General features: G+C 37.0%; 2 protein-coding genes across 2 annotated transcripts; one reads left to right on the forward strand and one right to left on the reverse strand.

The window, feature by feature from the left end:
* Positions 1–337: 337 nt before the first annotated feature.
* Positions 338–2553, forward strand: LOC141431553 (transmembrane protein 126). Its single transcript, XM_074092727.1, has 4 exons — positions 338–632; positions 732–903; positions 1857–1988; positions 2255–2553. The coding sequence occupies exons 1-4, from the start codon at positions 520–522 to the stop codon at positions 2489–2491; spliced, it is 654 nt and encodes a 217-aa protein (XP_073948828.1). The 5' UTR covers positions 338–519; the 3' UTR covers positions 2492–2553.
* Positions 2554–6628: 4075 nt separating this feature from the next.
* Positions 6629–18879, reverse strand: LOC141431825 (uncharacterized protein CG5902). Its single transcript, XM_074093026.1, has 4 exons — positions 18567–18879; positions 18177–18262; positions 12880–13110; positions 6629–12102 (listed from the first exon to the last, which is right to left on the reverse strand). The coding sequence occupies exons 1-4, from the start codon at positions 18758–18760 to the stop codon at positions 11948–11950; spliced, it is 666 nt and encodes a 221-aa protein (XP_073949127.1). The 5' UTR covers positions 18761–18879; the 3' UTR covers positions 6629–11947.
* Between the last annotated feature and the right edge of the window lie 140 nt (positions 18880–19019).

A 19019-nucleotide genomic window follows, 5' to 3' on the forward strand; every position in this document is an offset into this window, starting at 1 on the left:
TCAATATCAATACCATCGATATCAACCTTTATTATAATACTTTTTTGTGATGGCTCTCCATCAGTATTCAAAATATTATGTATTGTTTTCATAACTTCAACTTAGCCTTTCAAGGACTGCAGGGCTACTACGAAACCCGAAACTCGAAGTTCGTGTCGTGCGGTCTCTCTGACACTTACACTATTTAATACGAGAGCTAGAGGGACGGTACGATACGAACTTCGAGTTTCGAAGGTAGGCCTTCTGTTCTAAATAACATTTTTAAGCGAAGATTGCGAAGATGGAAAGTGTTTAAGAGTAACTCAAACAGCTAAATTAATTTGACAGACAGCTGATTTTGACTTAACTTGTTTTGAGTGACTGATTTGCCCAAGTATATATAGGGATTTGCCTTGCCAGCCAAAATGAAATAAATAAAATATAAATACTAAAAATATCGTGCGAAAAAAAATACGATTTGAGTCTCGTAGTATTCTATAACGTTAAGAAATCAATAAACCGCGAAGACGATCCATTATCATGGCGTTAAAGCAATCTCGAGAAGTGCCGAAAGACGCTGTCGTTTTAGACGAAATTGAGGCTACAAATTATGTATGGGAGGTTGTTTCTAACTGGGACTCACTTTCAGATACGTAAGGAATCACTTCTAATTCATTAAAACACGAATATTGCTGGATAATCGCTAGATATTATAAATAACCTAAAAAATATTGTTTTTTTTTTGTTTTTAGCTGGGCCTTACGCTACGCTCCGATGGTTTTAGGCGGCGTGAGTGCTATATCCGGCATAATAATAAACGACCATTATAGAAAAAAACTGAAATTGGGTAATTTTGGATTCTTCTCCTCTGTGATACCCATTTCTATTATGCCCGGGTTAATGACCGCGCTGTTTCATAGACATGTATGTTATTTATCTATTTACTTTAAATAATAAGGTTTGTTATCCTATAGCCCAAGGGTTCTTTCCATACTATGACCCTCTTTACATGTATTTTTTACGACATGTGAGAATAAATACCTGCCTTTAACTATAGATACAAATCCCAAGTGTGCCATTTGGCGACTCCCCTAGGACAGGGTTCGGCAACCTTTTGAGTGAAGAGTCAAAAATTTCAATTTACAAAATTTCAGTTTCTAAAGAGCCACATAATTTTTTCTTGCCAACAATAAATAGTACTTGCATAAATAAAGTTTGGAACTAAAGAGCTGCAGGTTCACATCCAAAGAGCAGCATGTGGCTCGCGAACAGGTTGCCGACCCGTGCCCTAGGATAGTGATGCGATGCACAGTTTGGAAACACTTACTCATAGTGTACCACAGACCCAATATGGGTCAGATTAAATTGATTTATTTATATAGTCTTGTTTTCCATTTTATGTAATGACACATTGAAATGAAGTTTTCGACATTTCAGTAGGTACTAGATTAGTCCACCATTAGTAGTACCAACATACTACCACCAGTAGTTCATCCACCATTACCTATACTTGGCTTGAATAGTTATTTAACTAAAATGTAAACAAAACAACATCAATTGGTTAAATATTGAAATTCCCCCATTAAACAATCTAAAAATTTACTTTTCTGTATTGATATTGAAACACACTAGTCCAGTTTGTATTACAATGATAGATTAAGTAAAATGTTTAAAATCCTTGAATAGACCAAATCTGGCAACTGTAATTTGTTTACATTTAGTTAATTACCTATCCAAACCTAGTATAACTGTTGTTTTCAGCAACAGATAAATAAATTAGCCACTGGCAAAATTGTTCTATGATGGACAGTCATATTAAAAACAAAAACTAAGTAAGTAATAAGTATTAGTAACAAGCATATTCAATTATGTTTCAGACTATATCAACAAACATGTTACTCATGAAAAACGAAGGTTGCCCAGTTTGTTACGAGATCAGGTCTGCCGTCATTCAGTGGGGGTTCGGAGTAGCTTACCCAATGGTATTAGGACCTACATCAGCTTTAATGGTATGTGTACTGAAATTGTTTTTTTTTTTAATATAAAAAAACTCCAACAAATGGAGCGACGATTAAGATCGCTGCTGGATGGAAAGCACAAAATTACAGTGCCAACTACAGTGAATTTGCTGGTGTGTTAAAAGGTGGTACATTCGTCTTTTAAAGGCACTTAAAACAAGATGAGAGAGCCTGAGGCGCCAGTTCATTGCAGTTTGGAATAAACTTTGAAATGATAATGTGTACAAATAATGCATGTATGCGATTTTTTTTTTCAGTTCGCCAGCAGATATTCAACATACAGAGTGCCAAATCTAGCGGAAGGCCCTAAAGTAGTTTTTGGTTTCCTGAGCAAACTTACCAAACCATTACATACAACTTTAGTTTACATGGGCGCGTTCCAGTTAGTCCTGTCATCTGTTTTAACCTACTTTGAGATGAAGAATCATATTTCTATGAGCCGAAAAATAGAAGCTATTGAATCAAAAGTACTGGAAGAACATGAGTTAGCATAGTAGTCCAAAATTATGTCTTAGGCAAGTTGTTATAGTTTGTAAATAAATCATTTGTTATAAAAGCTTTTTTATTTTCTTAATTCAATTAAGTCGTATTTAAAGACGAAGAATATTTTGTCAATATTTGTAGGTTGTAGTTCAGTTAATTTCAAATTCGGTCACAAATTTTTATGACGGCGCTCTTCATAGGTACACTATACTCACATCTTTTATATCTCATCTTCTCCTCTTTGTTTGAAGTTTAAGAAAATAAAACAGACAAGACAAGTAAGTAATCTATTTTATTTAATTCATAATCATTATGAGATACAAAACTGACAACAAACTATGCACACAACATTATACAACAGAAAGTACACTTGCAATGATTGAACACATGATAAACTGCACCTTACACTAGCTATTTATATTATTGCTTGATTGTTATAATTGCCTTGGTACTATTATCAAATCGGTTAGCTGGGTATTGCCAAATCATTTGAAAGGTTCACTAATATGCAGACAATCGAATGTCATAATTTCGTATCACATAACCTTGAGCAGAATCATCATATCACCGAATTACTTTTTGCATATATTTTTTCGCATACTATCATTTTTCATAAATTTGGAAAGCAGAATATTAACATGCATAATATCGATGAGAATAATATTTATATGTCTGAATAGTTATTACATTATGCAGAAAGATATATCTCATAGTATTTAGTTTTCATAATGATAAAAAGCGGAATAAAATTTTACCACCACTGCCGTGGCACGCTCGCTTCGCTCACTCTGCTCACGCGCTGTTGTGGTCGCAGTCCTAACCTAACCCAACCTTATGTAGCTGCTGTGCTGTTCTAGCGCTATGCCTGCTGTTGTCACAGCACTCTTACTTTGATGGCCTTAATTTATGGTAGCTGCTCGTTCTTTTAACCATGTCATTATGCCATGTTAAGGTCAGCTCAGCACTATTAGAAATTCCGTGAAAATACTATTGTATTGTCCAAACTAGTGGTTCGCTATGCCATTATGCCATATAAAACTCGGCGATACAATAGTATTATAGTTTTGCTATTTAATATTCTGCAGAAGTATATTCGGCGATAACAGTGTTCTGCCATTTCATATCCTGAGAAATTACTATTATTCGAACTGATAATTATGCAAAGTTATGATTATGCAAAAGCTCGGTTAAAAAAATGTAAGTATGTGATACCGGTTATGCGAAGTTTATTTCGGAGAACCGATATTATGAAATTGTTCACAGTATAGACCAGAGGCCGTATTGCGTAACGTTTCTGATGCTCGCGATCATCAAATGACAGTTTTGTATGCGAAATCTGCCATTTGATTGCGATTGCGACGGTCAGAAACGTTAGGCAATACGGCCTCAGAGATCAATCACTGTCAGTTTCATGTAAAAAAAGGTTTCGAAGCTTTTTGTTCTCGCAGAACACAAATTTTTACTGTTTTTGATAGACGCATGCATGCTACATTACCTACTACTATATTACCTAAAACCCCCATTGTTCGCCAACGTGGACCCGCTGGTCCCCCTGGGGATCCACCTCGACCACTTTGGGAACTTGGCAGTGGAGTCGTGTGTATAATTTTGAGCACCGTAACCGCTCACCCACTTCTGCTGGTGCATATATACGTGTCTCGCTGGCGTATGAGCCTATGACTGCTGAGGGCATTACGTCCGAGCCGGAACGGTTACGGTGACTTTTGAGGCCGTAAAATGTGGTTTTCGGCCTCCAAAACGACCCAGTGTGCCGATGCACAAAACCCAGCCTTCCTAACCCAAATGGCCTAGCCAAGACATGTAGGGTTGCCAACTTTTTTTTAAAGAAATAAAGTATATTTAGGTCTGCGAAGGGAAATCAACAGTATTTTCTTCTTTTCATCTTGATCAATTTTGGGTGCTTCTCGCTCAACATGTCAATTTAGTATCCTTTAAAAGTCTCATAGACCTCGTCAGAATCAAAACTAAAATTAATAAGGTCAGTTTTTATTAATTTTTACATTGATAGATTAGATTCGTTCTGAAACACCACTATTGTGACTATGCTGCACTGACTTGTGTGCTTAGTGGGCATTTTGATGTTGATAACAGTATTTTGCATACTTTATTTTAGTTGAACAGTAAAAAGTATACCGAATCAACATTTTAATAGTATGGTTGGCAACCCTAAAGAAAGACGTGACCGGCAGCGCAGCAGCGTGTTTTCTCGCCAGTCACCGACCAGACCCCATGCATTAGCCTGCCAGTATGAAAATAACTGGGATGACCAGTGGCGTAGCTACCAAGGGGCTAGGCGGGGCAGTGCCCCGGGGCCCTCAAGCTCAGGGGGCCCTCGAAATTCTGCTTTATAGCTGATGATAAAGTTGCTTAGCATTTTTAAAGTATTTGTATATATAATGATTTTACTTCAAAAAACCTTACCAGTTTTGATAGCAGTGGGCCCCATTTTTTTATTTGCCCCAGGGCCCTAGGTTACCTAGCTACGCCACTGGGGATGACACTTGTGATACCGAATTCAAAAGGTACGGTTGTAATCACTAATGTATAACCTATGTTAGGGCCCCTGCTAACTCGGGCGTGCTGTTTCAATAGGGCAGAGACCCGCCTCGCCTCACACAGCGCTGAAAAGACATGAAAAAACACGCTGCGCGGCGGTCACCGCCGTGCACACGCGCGAGTTACCGGAGGTACTAAATGTTGGTTAATTAAGTATATTGGATGCAAATTCAATAGAACGAGGCTTTTCTCTAGTCTAATGGACTAAGCCCATACTTTTGGCTCTTCTTTTTCAAGTCATTTTCAGTCGACGGGGCCAAGCATTTGATATTGTCCGTTGCTAGTTATTCTATTCACCCATATAGTCAGAATTAAATTGACTGTTGAGGAATCTGAATTTATTAACAGCTGAAATTTACTTTAGGAAACGATGGTCTGGAGCCTATTATTATGTTTGAGTCTGATAAATTTCAACGACATTGGGAAATTAATACTGTGTAGTTATTACACATGAGCATGGCCCATAACAACCTGACACTCCTGGAATTTGATTTCAATACATACCTATAGAACATAATTCGAATACTTAGGTAAGTAAGTATTAAAGTTATGTTTCATTTCTTTTTATAGGGACTATTTCTATATAGGTAATTACAATGATTTCACTTAAAATATCGGATCAATTTACACAAAGAAAATTACAATGGCTGTTCGTTTTCAGCTATGTTTTAATAGGTAGGTACTTTCGATACAACCTTTTTGATAATAGTCGATATATATGAACACAACATAAAATATCAAACACTTACAGGTACCTACTACAAAGTATTATTTTAAGCAGCGTTTCCACCGGAGATGTGCGAGGAATATGTTTTTCATTAACCAATAGAAACGCTTAATTTACCTCGCTTCGCTCCACTCAGCTGTTTCCACCAGAGATGTGCTGTGCGAGGATGTGTAAATGAAGCGCTTCTATTGGTTAATGAAAAACACATCCCCGCACATTATTGGTGGAAACGCAGCTTAAAACCTAAACGATCATGTCGAGGTTCAGAAACTTAGATCTCATTTCATTACATTCTACGTTTACGCTGAAGGCATCTTTAGGTCTGCATATTATACTTAAGAATTATCCAGCATTAATGTTCTTTATTTTAATGTTTTCTATTTCTAGCAAATCTATAATTTGTTAAGGGGCATCGCTTTCCTAGCCCATGGAGCTAGTAATAAATTGTTGGAAAACTTAGTCTAGGTACTCCAAATCTAGGCTGTTTGTTAATAATTTTAAGTGCTAATAAAACATCAAATGCCGCATTTACTCGCGTGACTAGACCTCAGCTATAAACCGCCAAACATGGGCCGACTTTTTAAATTCGACCAATCCCTACACGTCTGATGATAATGAGGCGGAGACGAGATATGGATTCGATCGCTCGTCTCCGCCTCAGTGGAGCCGCAGCATTAAATTAGGTTCGACTTTAACCCCGCTCAACGTCACAGATTCAACATTGTTCAACAAAAGCGCCGCGTCTATACGTCTACTATCTTTTGCATCTGCTTCGCGCGTGGAATTTATCGCGTTAAGGAACAGTTTCCAAGCTAGCCGCGTGGAATTCGGTTATCGGAACTGCCCGGGATAAAAAGTAGCCTATCTCTATGCCAAAAATAACGTCGATCCGTCGCTCCGTTTCGACGTGAAAGACGGACAAACATACAAACACAGACCTTTCGCATTTATAATATTAGTATGGATGCGTCAAGAGTTGATAGAATGTTGATAAGACTGGTATGGACTTATTTAACAGGTTCTAGGATCAATGCATCATTAAATGTAAAACTAGCACTTCATCAGGATGTAATTGACAAAATAAAGACAGCCTTTTTAGTTCCACAAGTACCTACTCAAACGCTAAGTGTTATAGATCTCAAAAGTTGGACGAAACAATAAAATAACAATGCGACTTACACGTAACCGGTGGTCTGCCGCTCCACCATAATCTAAACATATCTTTACTTTACCATAAGTTTTTTTGTTATTTCATAATTATTTACTTTTTTTATAATTTTCTCATTACAAAACCAATGCAATATATAGATATCTATTAGGACATTAAATGGTATATCTCACATGCTATGCCTGTAGCATCTGTATCTTAATAACAAAATTATTATCTAGTTTCTTGTAAGTACTCTAAATTTTATCTTGATTTTTTTTACAATTAGGGAATTTGCAAGCTACTAGTCAATGCGACTCAAAAAACGTCATTCAACATTCAAAAAGAAATCATTAAAATTTAGAGATTTTAAAGAAATGAAAAGCTAATAAAATTAATATTTTTTGAGATATAGATATATATATATCTGTATTATTGTCCGAATTGCATAGATTATAATAGATTCTGATAGGGCCAGTACAGACGGACTGCACTCCAACAGCAACGTAACTGCCGACTAGGTACCCATACATTTTTCATCACACTTGCTCGTAAACAGTGTCGTAACATGCAGGCTACCTTGGTTGCAACCCCCCAAATAAAACCCTCGACCTTAATGTGCTTGTCATGAAACCCGTGGTCGGTAAATGAGTCATTGCGCGTACACATTTTCTTGCCATGAAGCCCAAGGTCGGTAAATGAGTCAGGGCCCGTACTGATGGTGCTGCGCGCGCTGCTGCAGGACTACATGGACCACCACATGCACGCGCACGTTGCGGCGCATGCCGAGGGAGGGGGAGGTAGAGGGCGACGTTGCCAAGAGCACAGCCTAAGGTATCGCCAATATTTGGAACAATTATATTTTTTCTTTTACAAATATAAAAATTTTACTTGCAAATGTGATGAAAAACATTGTATGTCGCACGGGCGGTACTAGAATTACGAACATCGACTCATTAAAGCCCTCAGTCTTCGACTTCGGGCTTCTAATAGACTCTCGTTCGTAATTCCTTATTTACCGCCCTTAAGACACAATGTACTATTTCATTGCAGTTCCATTGCAGTCAGCATAACTGCACGCTGACTGCGATGAAAATGTATGAGCAGTCGGCAGTTGCGGTTACGTTGCAGTTGGAATGCAGTCTGTCTGTACTGGCCCTAAGGTATATAAGCCCTTGCTTATGAAAATTAATCAAAGCTTAATCAAATAAAACAAATAACGGTGTTCAACTGCAGTATTATTAAAAAATGTTCTCTTATCTCTTTCATCTCTAGCTAAAATCAAGCATCAGAAAGAAACAGATATGTTTCGCAACTGTTTTATTAACAACAGATGTCAACAGTGTTAGTCAACATTTTGTTCAAAGTGGTAAGAACGCGTCTATGTGGACAAACAGGTAGGACAGGAATGTAGCTTGCATGCTTTCGTGCGAATAGCTAAGGCGCAAGCCACACAGAAGAGACGCGGGCGCGTCGCAGACGCAGCGCCCCTAACTTAATGTATAGAAACATCGCGATCCAAAGCAGACGAGACGGGGCGGAGACGCCTTCGTCCCGTCTCCGCCCCGTCCACGACGCGCCCCCGTCCCCGTCTCTTCTGTGTGGCTCGCGCCTTAGATTTATAAGTCATGTTACGATGATTCCCTGTGACACTTGCAATAATGAAATAGAAAAAACAAGAGGAAATGCCATAAATATAAGTCCCCAGAAACCGCGTATTGGCCGCGTAAAAGTTCGCATCGCACCGTCCATCTCACTCTCGTATTAAATAGTATATGAGTAAGAAGTCGAAAATACAAACTGAAACAAAGATGCACAGAAAAACCAGAAAAAGAGACCAGCGCTGGGAATCGAACCCAGGTCCTCGGCATTCCGTGCTGCGTGCTATACCGCTACACAACCACTGGACAGGAGTACAGACACCAATTTCTCCTATGCACCACATATCTCAGCTTGTTTGTTTCTTATTTAATCACTTAAGCTGCGACACTAGCGACATCTATGCTTTAGCCCTCATCGAGAAACTTTCAGCACCCCATCGGAACTAACCGCTGACCCGGACAAAAGATGTCGCTATTAAGCAATCAAAACGTAAAATCGTAAAAGTTGTGACCGTGAAAGTTGTGTCGTGACCGTAAAAGTAAAAAAAAAATGGAGTTGAAATAAAAAATACAAAAAGACTCCAAAAACCAATCTTAGTATAAGAAGTGTCAGAGGGACGGAACGGCACGAACTTCGATTTTCGAATTTTGGAGTAGCCATTCAGCCAGTTTAAAATTCGACAATGAAATTGTCATACAACTCGGCTTCGGGCCCCGGGGCACTGCCCTGTCTAGCCGTCCAGTAGCTACGCCACTGCATACAACTAAGCTCAGTTTAACTTATATATGACCACCATGTCCTGTTGAAATAGCAATTCCTCTGTTCCCAAAAATATCATTAAAATAAATAATCAGATATCAGTCAAAAATTTTGCTGAAGATTTGTCAATCTCACTGTCATACGAGCACATGCGAGTTCATCGTAAAATGACTGCCATAGTAGATACAGAGGCGTCTTTACCTATAGTGCAGGGTGTGCGTTGCACACGGGCGCAGCGGTGTTAGGGGCAGGGCTTTAAATACCGTTAAAAAGTAGGTAACGTTACCATCTGTCAAACCGATTTAACGTTAAATGATAATTAACGTTAAACGATTTACCGTTACTTATACAACTTTTTACCGGTATAAAAATGGTAACGTTATCAGCTATTCATTAATCATATTACTATTTACCGGTAAGCTTGGGTAACGTTAAATGGCAGATTATCCTCATTTATCAAGCGAGTATGCACGTGCTAAATTGGCAACACGGTAGCATAGCAAAAATTACCGATAGTGTTACTTCGGTATCGTTATAATAATGTGAATTGGGTAACGTTAACAAGCCCTACAATGTAAAGTAAATTTACCGGTAAAAATAACGGTAATTAGGTAACGATAAATAATGTTAAGATATCAATTAACGTTACATTTGAATACCCGTACTAGGTATTTTTATGATTTTTACCGTTATTTAACGTTACTTATAGTGTGAATTTGGTAACGTTAACAAGCCCTGGTTAGGGGGCGCCGGACGCGGCACTTTGTACCTATTCCATTTTGACCGCGCGCTTCCTAGATGGCGCTAAAGTAATAATTGCACACGGGCGCTACATGGGCTAGAGACGCCGCTGAGTAGATATGTGTATATACTTTATGCAAATGGGTCGATCAACTTTCTCTTGTTTGATATTCTATACCGTTGTCCAAGGCTTGTAACTACGACAAAAATGTACGCTCTATGAATTATAACCACACAAAATATGGAGAAACTCATGGTTTTAAAGCGTTGTCCAGGGGACGTAACCATGGCGACGCGGTACAGGGAAAAGTTGATCGACCCAAATGCGTCGCAAACATGCATGCACATTACTGCCTTCATACAGGTATATTATGCAATAATCTTTAGGGGCTGTTTCACCGTCCATTGATTAGTGTTAACTGACGGTTAAAATATGATCCCGTCTCCGTCTATTCGAACAAAACAAATAGAGACGGCATCACATTTAACCGTCAGTTAACACTAATCAATGGATGGTGAAACAGCCCCTCAGTCTCATAATATAACTTAATTAGTTCATTAAACATAATTATGTATAAGATGCCTGTCTACCACATCGTGGCGATTCAAGAGTTCACATTATCTTGTAACATTCAACTGCACTAAATCGTTTTTAGCATAATTTTAACTCTAAAAATTTTATAGCAACTGTATAGTTAAATGTTACAGGTGAACTAAGTTTTACCTGGCTACCATTAACCGTGCACTACATACGTCTGTACGACATAATGTTGACAAGTAGATCCAGCTCTTCTCTTCTATATAATACAATAAATACGTCATGTCATATAGACCCAACCTAGAACACAACCGAAAGACCCAACTATCACAAACAACATACCAAATGCTAACATTCCAAACTCTATGTGTTCATTATCAAAGCTACGAACACCTGAGCACACATCTGTTGCAAAATACATGTCGCACGGACGTAGCTGTGTCGCACGGTTAGTGGCGGAGAAGCGAGGTAAAAATATCGTAGTTCACTTATATGGAACTCTAGAAAGTAACGCCTGAAACCAATCAATTACTGCAACTATAGGTGATACAATGACAATTTTGAGTGTCTTCTATTTATTAGGGTTCAAAAGTTACAACCCTGTGACACTCAGTGGAGCCGGATGGATCCCTAAACAGCTTTAGTTTCAATAACCAAAACAAAACGAAGAGTCTTAATATGTTATGCATAGCACAAAAGTTCTTTCATAATAAAAAAAAACAATTGGTTTTACTCTGTGAACCTTAATTGGCCAAAAAAAAAACACTTGCATAATGAATAAACTACAACCACTTACCTGGCTACTTTGCACGCACACGACAGCTGCGCCTGTGCGACACATATGCTGCCCTCATAAGGTAAAAGGCAGTATCTCAAAAAAAAAAACACTTTGTACCATCTGATAAAGAATGTTTTAAGCTACACAATGATATAAATAACTCAAAAGTGTTTCTTTTTTAATACCACCTTTTGCCTTAAGAGGGCAGTATTTTTTCATGCAGAAACCGACTTCAACCACATCCACATAAATCAACAAAAAGAAGTAGCAAGGTAAAAGCTTGTAGTTCATTGACCTCCAAAGGCCATTGAACCAAACGTTTGAATCAATCAACCTGTATAATGTTCTCACAGACCTTAGGCATATTCCATTCGTAAGCATTCATAATTGGTGTTCGATCTTCCTTTCAGGAATGTCGCTGGCAGTGGTACGTTGATTACATTAAAGACACGGTCCGCTCACTTTGAGCACAATATTAACCTCATGCCATCAGAAAGCTCGTGTGAGCATACATACACTTAGAAACTAACTTATAAACGATATAGCTTTGCCAATTGAAATGGTGCTTGACACGGATTGGCCGTTGCTTGGGCGAGTGCTAGCAACGTTGGCTGACATAGTCGTTGTAGCTAGCTGAGATCTCTTCGGACTGGTAGCGCGTCAGTTTGATACTGCGACGCATTTCCCCAGTGATTGCTGCTTTGTAGCCGCCTTTACGGAGCAGTGAGTCGATTGTTTGTATTTGGTCCCAACCTACAAGTATGATTAGATGAGTATAATTATATATTTTATCTACACCCATTTAGTAAATCCTCAATTATGCGTTCAAAAACCATAGGTAACTAGCATAACGGCATTGTGTTCTATTATGAACACGGCTGTATCGTAATGGTCATTACGATACAGAAATCTGTATCGTAAGGGGGGGGGGTTTGTTAAATCGTGTTTTTCAGGACATAAAGTTACGTAAACTAAATTAAAGAAAAGTGGAAAAACTAACTCTAAGGGGCTGTTTCACCATCCATTGATTAGTGTTAACTGCCGGTTAAATGTGAAGCCGTCTCTATTTGTTTTGTTCGAATAGACGGAGATGGCATCACATTTAACCGGCAGTTAACACTAAACAATGAATGGTGAAACAGCCCCTAAGTTTACAAGCTAAACACTATACTGCTGAACCAACATGCTGATGATTTTATTTCTAAAATTTATAAATAAACCCTCCTTCGCTCGCAGTCGGGTAAAAAAAAAAACAATCAATTCCATTCGAGTGATAAGTATCGATACTTTACGACCGATACTGTACCGATACTTCAGAGGCATCGTTCGTTCGTTTCGTCCCCCGTCAACGGTAACAGACCCTAAGGCTTACGGCATGTAACACCACTCATTGATAAATTTTATGTGACAGATAAATGTTATGCCGTCTCTGTTTATTCGGACAAAACAAACAGAGACGGCATCACATTTATCAGTCACACAAAATAAATCAATGCATGTTGAAACAGGGGGTCAGAATCAAATCCCTACCTTGCTCCGTAGCAACTTGTGGTAAGTAGGTAGCGGTCCGTTTGGATCCACGTTCGCTGATGAACTCGATCCTGATCCCGTGCATCCCCAGCTTCCAGTCCAGGTAGTGCTCTGCCTCCTCGAAGTGCTGGAGTATTGAGACGGAGACGGTGAGCCGAGGCACCTCTTCCCGCGTGATGGGCGTGAAACGCGAGTCTTTAAGTGCACTCGTTATAGCGTATTCACGGAGCCCTGGAATATAAGAATGGGTTTGATGAGCGAAGAATATTAATTTATTGAGAACTGGAATCCTACTAATCCTACTGATAAGTAAATATGTGTGTGGAAATGTTTGTGATTGTTAGACCCTGTCCAGACGGAGCGTTTTGCGTGCAAGGGGACTCGCGTTTCCGAGGTACTAGAGCTAAATACATCCCGTGCAAATGCTCTCGCGAGAAAATTGTTAAGCATTTTTGTTTTTGTAATTTTTTTGCATATCAACGTTTCGTCGAATGATTGAAATGTCGAAAATTGTTTGGTCGAAATTGTTTTTCATAATATTATTTGGTCGAAAAATTGTTAAGTTAGTACAACCTTTGTGTGGAATAAGATTATTTTGACGAATGTATTATAATATATACGCGGAATAGAGCGCAGCATGCTAAACATTAAAAAAATAGAGAAAATTAGACACACTAAAATAAGAAAAATTACAAAGGCAATAGACGGATTAACACACGCGCAATCACTAAAATGGAAGTGGGCCGGACATGTAGCGCGCCTACAAGACCAGAGATGGACCAAAAGGGTTACCACATGGTTAGGCCCTCAAGGCAAAAGGCACAGAGGTAGACCTTTAGCTAGATGGGAAGATGAGCTTAAAAAAACAGCTGGCCCTGACTGGGTTCATATAGCGCAATCTAGAGAAGACTGGCTATCTTTGGAGGAGGCCTTTGCCTGCAGAGGGGTTCTTGCAGATAACTAAATAAACACAATATTATATAAATTAAATTTTTGAAATATTACTTTAACTAAATACTAACAAAAGTAAATAAATAAAATAGGTACTAACATACTTAAAAAAAAAAAAAAAAAACGAATAATATTTTCAATCTACTGCAAAGAAATAAAAGGCTTTTTTATTTTTATTATTTATATTATAATATAAGTATGACGTTTTAAACGTTAAATTTTTGTCTGGAAAACAAATATTCATACGAAGTTAACAGCACTGCGGCGCTCCTACGGAGGCGGAGCTCCGACCGCCTAGGGGCGACGGCGGCGCGACACCTTCACGGCGGCCACGACGACAAAATACGTGTGTCTGACATAAGCGCGACGACTTCTGTTAAGTCTGTGTGTTAAGATAGGCAGGGATAGCAAATAAATGTAATCGTTAATCTTACCCATCTTATTTATAAACTTAGAATGTGCCTGCGTAATATCTTAAGCTTATTAATTTATACTATTACATTGTACCTACCAATTACTTTTCAATTAAATTAGATTATAAAAATATAATTTAAATAAATTAAGTAGGTAGGGTTCATTATAATTTCGTATTTTTTAAATTAGGCCGTTAAACCGACAAAATCGCGGGAACTTTCCTGCGGTTTTCTTTAAAATACCTAATTGCAATTAGCGTGGTTCCGTAATATTAGTTAGTACATTATTATTCTTGACAATTAACTTTAACCTATACCTAGATTAGTCTAGCGTTGAGCATAGCACGTTACCTTCGGGGGTCCGCCCCGAGCTCTCTTTGTGGGAGGCCACCGCCCATTTATTCTTTTATCTTCTAATTTTTCACTGTTAAGACAACATTAGCTAACAATATTATGTATTTAGCCTTTTAGTACCTAATTAAAATTTTAGACTATACAATTTTTATTTTAGACCAAGTGCTTTAGGATAAAAAAATTGTATGCAAAAAAATTCTATATTATACCAAATATTTCCAAGCAAAAAATTTAGGGACAACATTTTGGGTCAAAATTTTAGACTATGCGATCCTTCGTCCCGTTTCAAACTCTATACTAAAATTTTCCAAAGCCACAGCAAAATGCTTTCTAAATTATAAAAATAATTAATATTTTTCTTGTTCGTATTTTATTAAATTTTCTAAGTTTAGGAAATTTTATGCTTAAAATAATATTTAAAATAAAACTAATAATTTTCCCAGCAAACTTAAGGGTTTTTTTTGAAAACTGGATATATAGAACTATGCATGCACATTGGGTCCATATTAACTCACATAAAATTCTAATTCCTATTTTTTATTTTTCTACCCTTTGTGTTCATAATAATTACTCTTCATATTTTTTTCCTCATACTTTTTTTGTTCATACATTTTTATTACTAACATCGGAACTTATAACAGACAGTGTTCATATTTTTTTTACTCATAATGTCATTACTAAGAACACATCTCAACTCATAATTTTGTTTTTTAGATAATTTTCCTTCATAACAGACGAATATCATAATTTTCTTATTAATAATGGCATTAATAAGAAAACATTTGAACTCATAATATTGTTTTTCATAACGGTAACTACCTATTCAAAAGAAGATTTACTTCTATCGTTAAATATTTATATTATATTAGTATTAGTTGAAAAATATGTCCGTCCTGGCGCTTCGCCGGCCGCTGACGCGGCACGCTCGCTTCGCTCGCTCGGCTCGCGCGCTGTAAGGACACAGTTCTACCTAACACTCCTCTTCGCTTCGCTCGTCGTCGTACCTAATGGAGTCCTTCCTTAAATACATCATTTCGCACCATCGAAAATTTTCCAAATCTCTGCGCTTCAATAATGCGGATAAATAACACTTATGATTAAGAAATATATGAAAACAAATATTATTATTAACAAAGTTTTGAATATTGGCGTTATGAATGAAATGAAAATATATGAACACCAATATTAGTATGAACAAGGTGTATGATTAGTGATATTATGAATTCCGATAATTATGAGTTTCGATCGCTAGTATTAAAAAAAAATTTGAAGAGTGATTCTTATGTTGAATGGTATGAGAAACATTATCGGCCTTCCGATAATAGGACTTAAAATGTTATTTCAATAATGTGTTAATAAGCATGCTTGCTTGCATTCTGGCTTGCATGTTTGCCTGTATGCTTGCTTGCAAATTTACATGCGCACTTGCAAGCTTGCTTGCATGCTTGATTGCTTGCACTATTTTATGCATAATTACATGCTTGCTTGCATGATTGGATGCATGCTTGCTTGCATGCTTGCGTGGTTGCTTGCATGCTTGAATGCAGCTTTGAATGCATGCTTGCTTGCATGCTGGCTTGCGTCCTTGCTTGCTTGCATGCTTACATGCATGCTTGCTTGCTTGCTGCTTACATGCAGCCTTGAATGCATGCTTGATTGCAAAATTATGCTTGCTTACATGCTCACTTGCATGCTTGCTTGCTTCTTTGAAATGTTTATAGTTCACGCAAGCGAAGCCGCGGGTAAAAGCTAGTGTATTAATAATCCAATAATAAACCAATTACACTAATAATAAATACGTTTTTGGTAAAAATTTCAATTTTAATACAAGCTTTTTTTTGCTGACTGTAATTTTTGTTGACTGTACAGTACAGTCAAGGACATAAATATATATACGTTATTAAGACGTCAAACATATCTATATACCCTCATGCCACTAAACATAAGGTTGATGCATACATATTTTGACGCTATGACTGTATATATATTTTTGCATTCAACTGTACTTGTATTGTCACCCAAACTACATTTGCATACCAAATTTCAAGTCAATGCCAACAAGCAACGAGCCTTGCTAAGCTTACTTTGGGACTAGGTCAATTGGTGTGAATTGTCCTAGTCCCAAAGTAAGCTTTCCGTTTTGTGAAGAATTCCGTCCTGTGGAGACGATCCTGGCCGGACTACCAGGATGGCACTAGAGTCACTACAAGATAATTTTACTGTCACGCAATTTACACATTATGTATTGACTTGAAATTTGGTATACATTAAGTATTCCAAAAACTTCTGGCAGTTGGTTAAATTTAGCTTGCAAGATTTGATTACAGACAGACAGACAAACAGACAATGGGATAAGTGAATTTAGTTTCAAAAGCTTGTAAAAAACAAAAATTTTGACTTTTGATTCTCTCAACTCTCAGTTTCTACACCCATTACTATACATCTGTATCAACATTTAAATTTCATGACAATGTATGTATGGTCGGCAGAAAAACAAATACCTATCATACAAACAAATACACTTAGTATTTTTTATCTTTATTTTGTATAAATAAAAAAGGACTAAAAATGTTTTAAGGGTTACAATAGATAACTAAATTTTTTCCCATGGGTTTTGATGTTGATCTTTGACTTCTGATAGAATATATCCATTTTAAATGACTAAAAGACCTTTCCACACTAATTGAAATTACAGGAAGGTACGTCAAGTATTGAAAATATTGCATGCAGTTTTTATTTACACTTGCTGGAATTTCAAGCTAGATGTGATTTTAGTTTTATATGTTGATGAATGTTGTACTTTTTATTCTTAATAATTAATAAAAATAGGATATTGCGTTGAGTCCATGATTATTAATCTTAACATGGAGTTGGTTGGTCATTAAAGCTAATTTTCAGTTATGAATGTTTCAGAGTCAAAGTCAAAATATCTTTATTCAATTTAGGCTATAACAAGCACTTATGGATTTCAAAAAACCTCTGTTGACAAGAATCCGGCAAGAAACTCAACAAGGTATTTGTTGGAAAATTTAGCATGTATTATTTTTTCGAATGCAAAGTGAGTATTATAGTTTTATGACATATTTAGAATATAAACCTCTTTTAGGATATATACAGTTCACTGCAGTATAACTGAAAGTAAAAACAAAAAAAAAATTAAACATTATACAAATATTTGAATGTATTTATTTATTTTGCTACCCTTACCAAGTGCCATGAAATTCAAATGTTGACACATTCCCATTACATAATTAGGTGTGCACTCCACCAATACAATGTAATGCTTACAGTGTTAAGTGATGACAAAGCACTTTGTTTTATTTTTTACTGTATTAATCCACTGCAGTATAATAGCATATTGTTTGTCATGAACAGTGTAATAATGAGCTTATTATAGGCTATAAAATGTTCAATGAACAATTATTTTCAAAGTACATTGCTTTTTAAAAAACTCGTAAATAATCCACTTTTTTTTAAACAGCCATAATAATAATGTTGATGGCATTATTTTGTAACTGACACATTTTTTCTTAATTCTAATTTTTAAACATTCATATTATTACCAAGAGTATTATTTACCAGAATGCAAATGCATGGCATTGAATGTCCCAATGCAGCCTCGAAGACGATGCTCCTTTCCAATCTTCCAAGTCACAAACAAAGGGCTGAAAGAAGAACCTATGTTTAACATGCGCAATCGAAAGTTAACTCATCTGGCCAAACTGCATAATATTAAAGTGAAAGTTGATATAGTGAAGAAATAAAGAAAAAATAATGATCAGCCACCCACACATTTATCGCGCAAAAAATACTTTTTATGCATAAACTCGCCGTTCCACTAATTGCCCAATCAAAAGACAAAGTAGTTGCTTGTTGCGATGAGACAAAAGAATTGACCTAAACGAAATCCAGCCCCAGAGATTGACGTAAAGATAGTCCTAACTAAACTTTAACCGCATGAACACTTACAAGGCATCGTTGGTGAAGTTTGGCGTCTGCGGAGGGTCCATACTGTGCAGTTGACAATATAAAACATCGAAGCAAAAATAACACATATCAGGAATAGCAACTGATTCTTGATACCCATTTAAAGGTCGATCTATACTGTTATTAAACGAATTATTCAACTTCTGTTTTTTGGTACCACAACACACTGAGGACATGGTGATGATATTAGATTATAAACTTAAGAATAATGATTCAATTTTAAATAATATAGCCACGAAAAACTCGAGCACAAAACAATACTCTGCCCTGCTACTTTGAGCAATTTTTTTTCTTTAATGACAGCCACAGACTAGATACAAATAATTAAACAGATGTTTCATATATGGCATATGGCAGCCCACGTAGAGTAGGACCATAACCTCAAGCTCTCGACCTCGACTCGCCACATTTTCTTTTTTAGGGTTCCGTAGCCAA

Source organism: Choristoneura fumiferana, chromosome 10 (genome assembly GCF_025370935.1).
Source record: "Choristoneura fumiferana chromosome 10, NRCan_CFum_1, whole genome shotgun sequence".
Lineage (NCBI taxonomy): Eukaryota > Metazoa > Arthropoda > Insecta > Lepidoptera > Tortricidae > Choristoneura > Choristoneura fumiferana.

Bases quoted from the DNA above. Each gene is read 5' to 3' on its own strand.
- LOC141431553 (XM_074092727.1), top strand. From the start codon at position 520: ATGGCGTTAAAGCAATCTCGAGAAGTGCCGAAAGACGCTGTCGTTTTA. The intron at 633-731 runs GTAAGGAATCAC...TTTTGTTTTTAG, and splicing joins TGGGACTCACTTTCAGATAC to CTGGGCCTTACGCTACGCTC. The intron at 904-1,856 runs GTATGTTATTTA...ATTATGTTTCAG, and splicing joins CCGCGCTGTTTCATAGACAT to ACTATATCAACAAACATGTT.
- LOC141431825 (XM_074093026.1), bottom strand. From the start codon at position 18,760: ATGTCCTCAGTGTGTTGTGGTACCAAAAAACAGAAGTTGAATAATTCG. The intron at 18,263-18,566 runs GTAAGTGTTCAT...TTCTTCTTTCAG, and splicing joins AACTTCACCAACGATGCCTT to CCCTTTGTTTGTGACTTGGA. The intron at 12,103-12,879 runs GTAGGGATTTGA...TCATACTTGTAG, and splicing joins ACAAGTTGCTACGGAGCAAG to GTTGGGACCAAATACAAACA.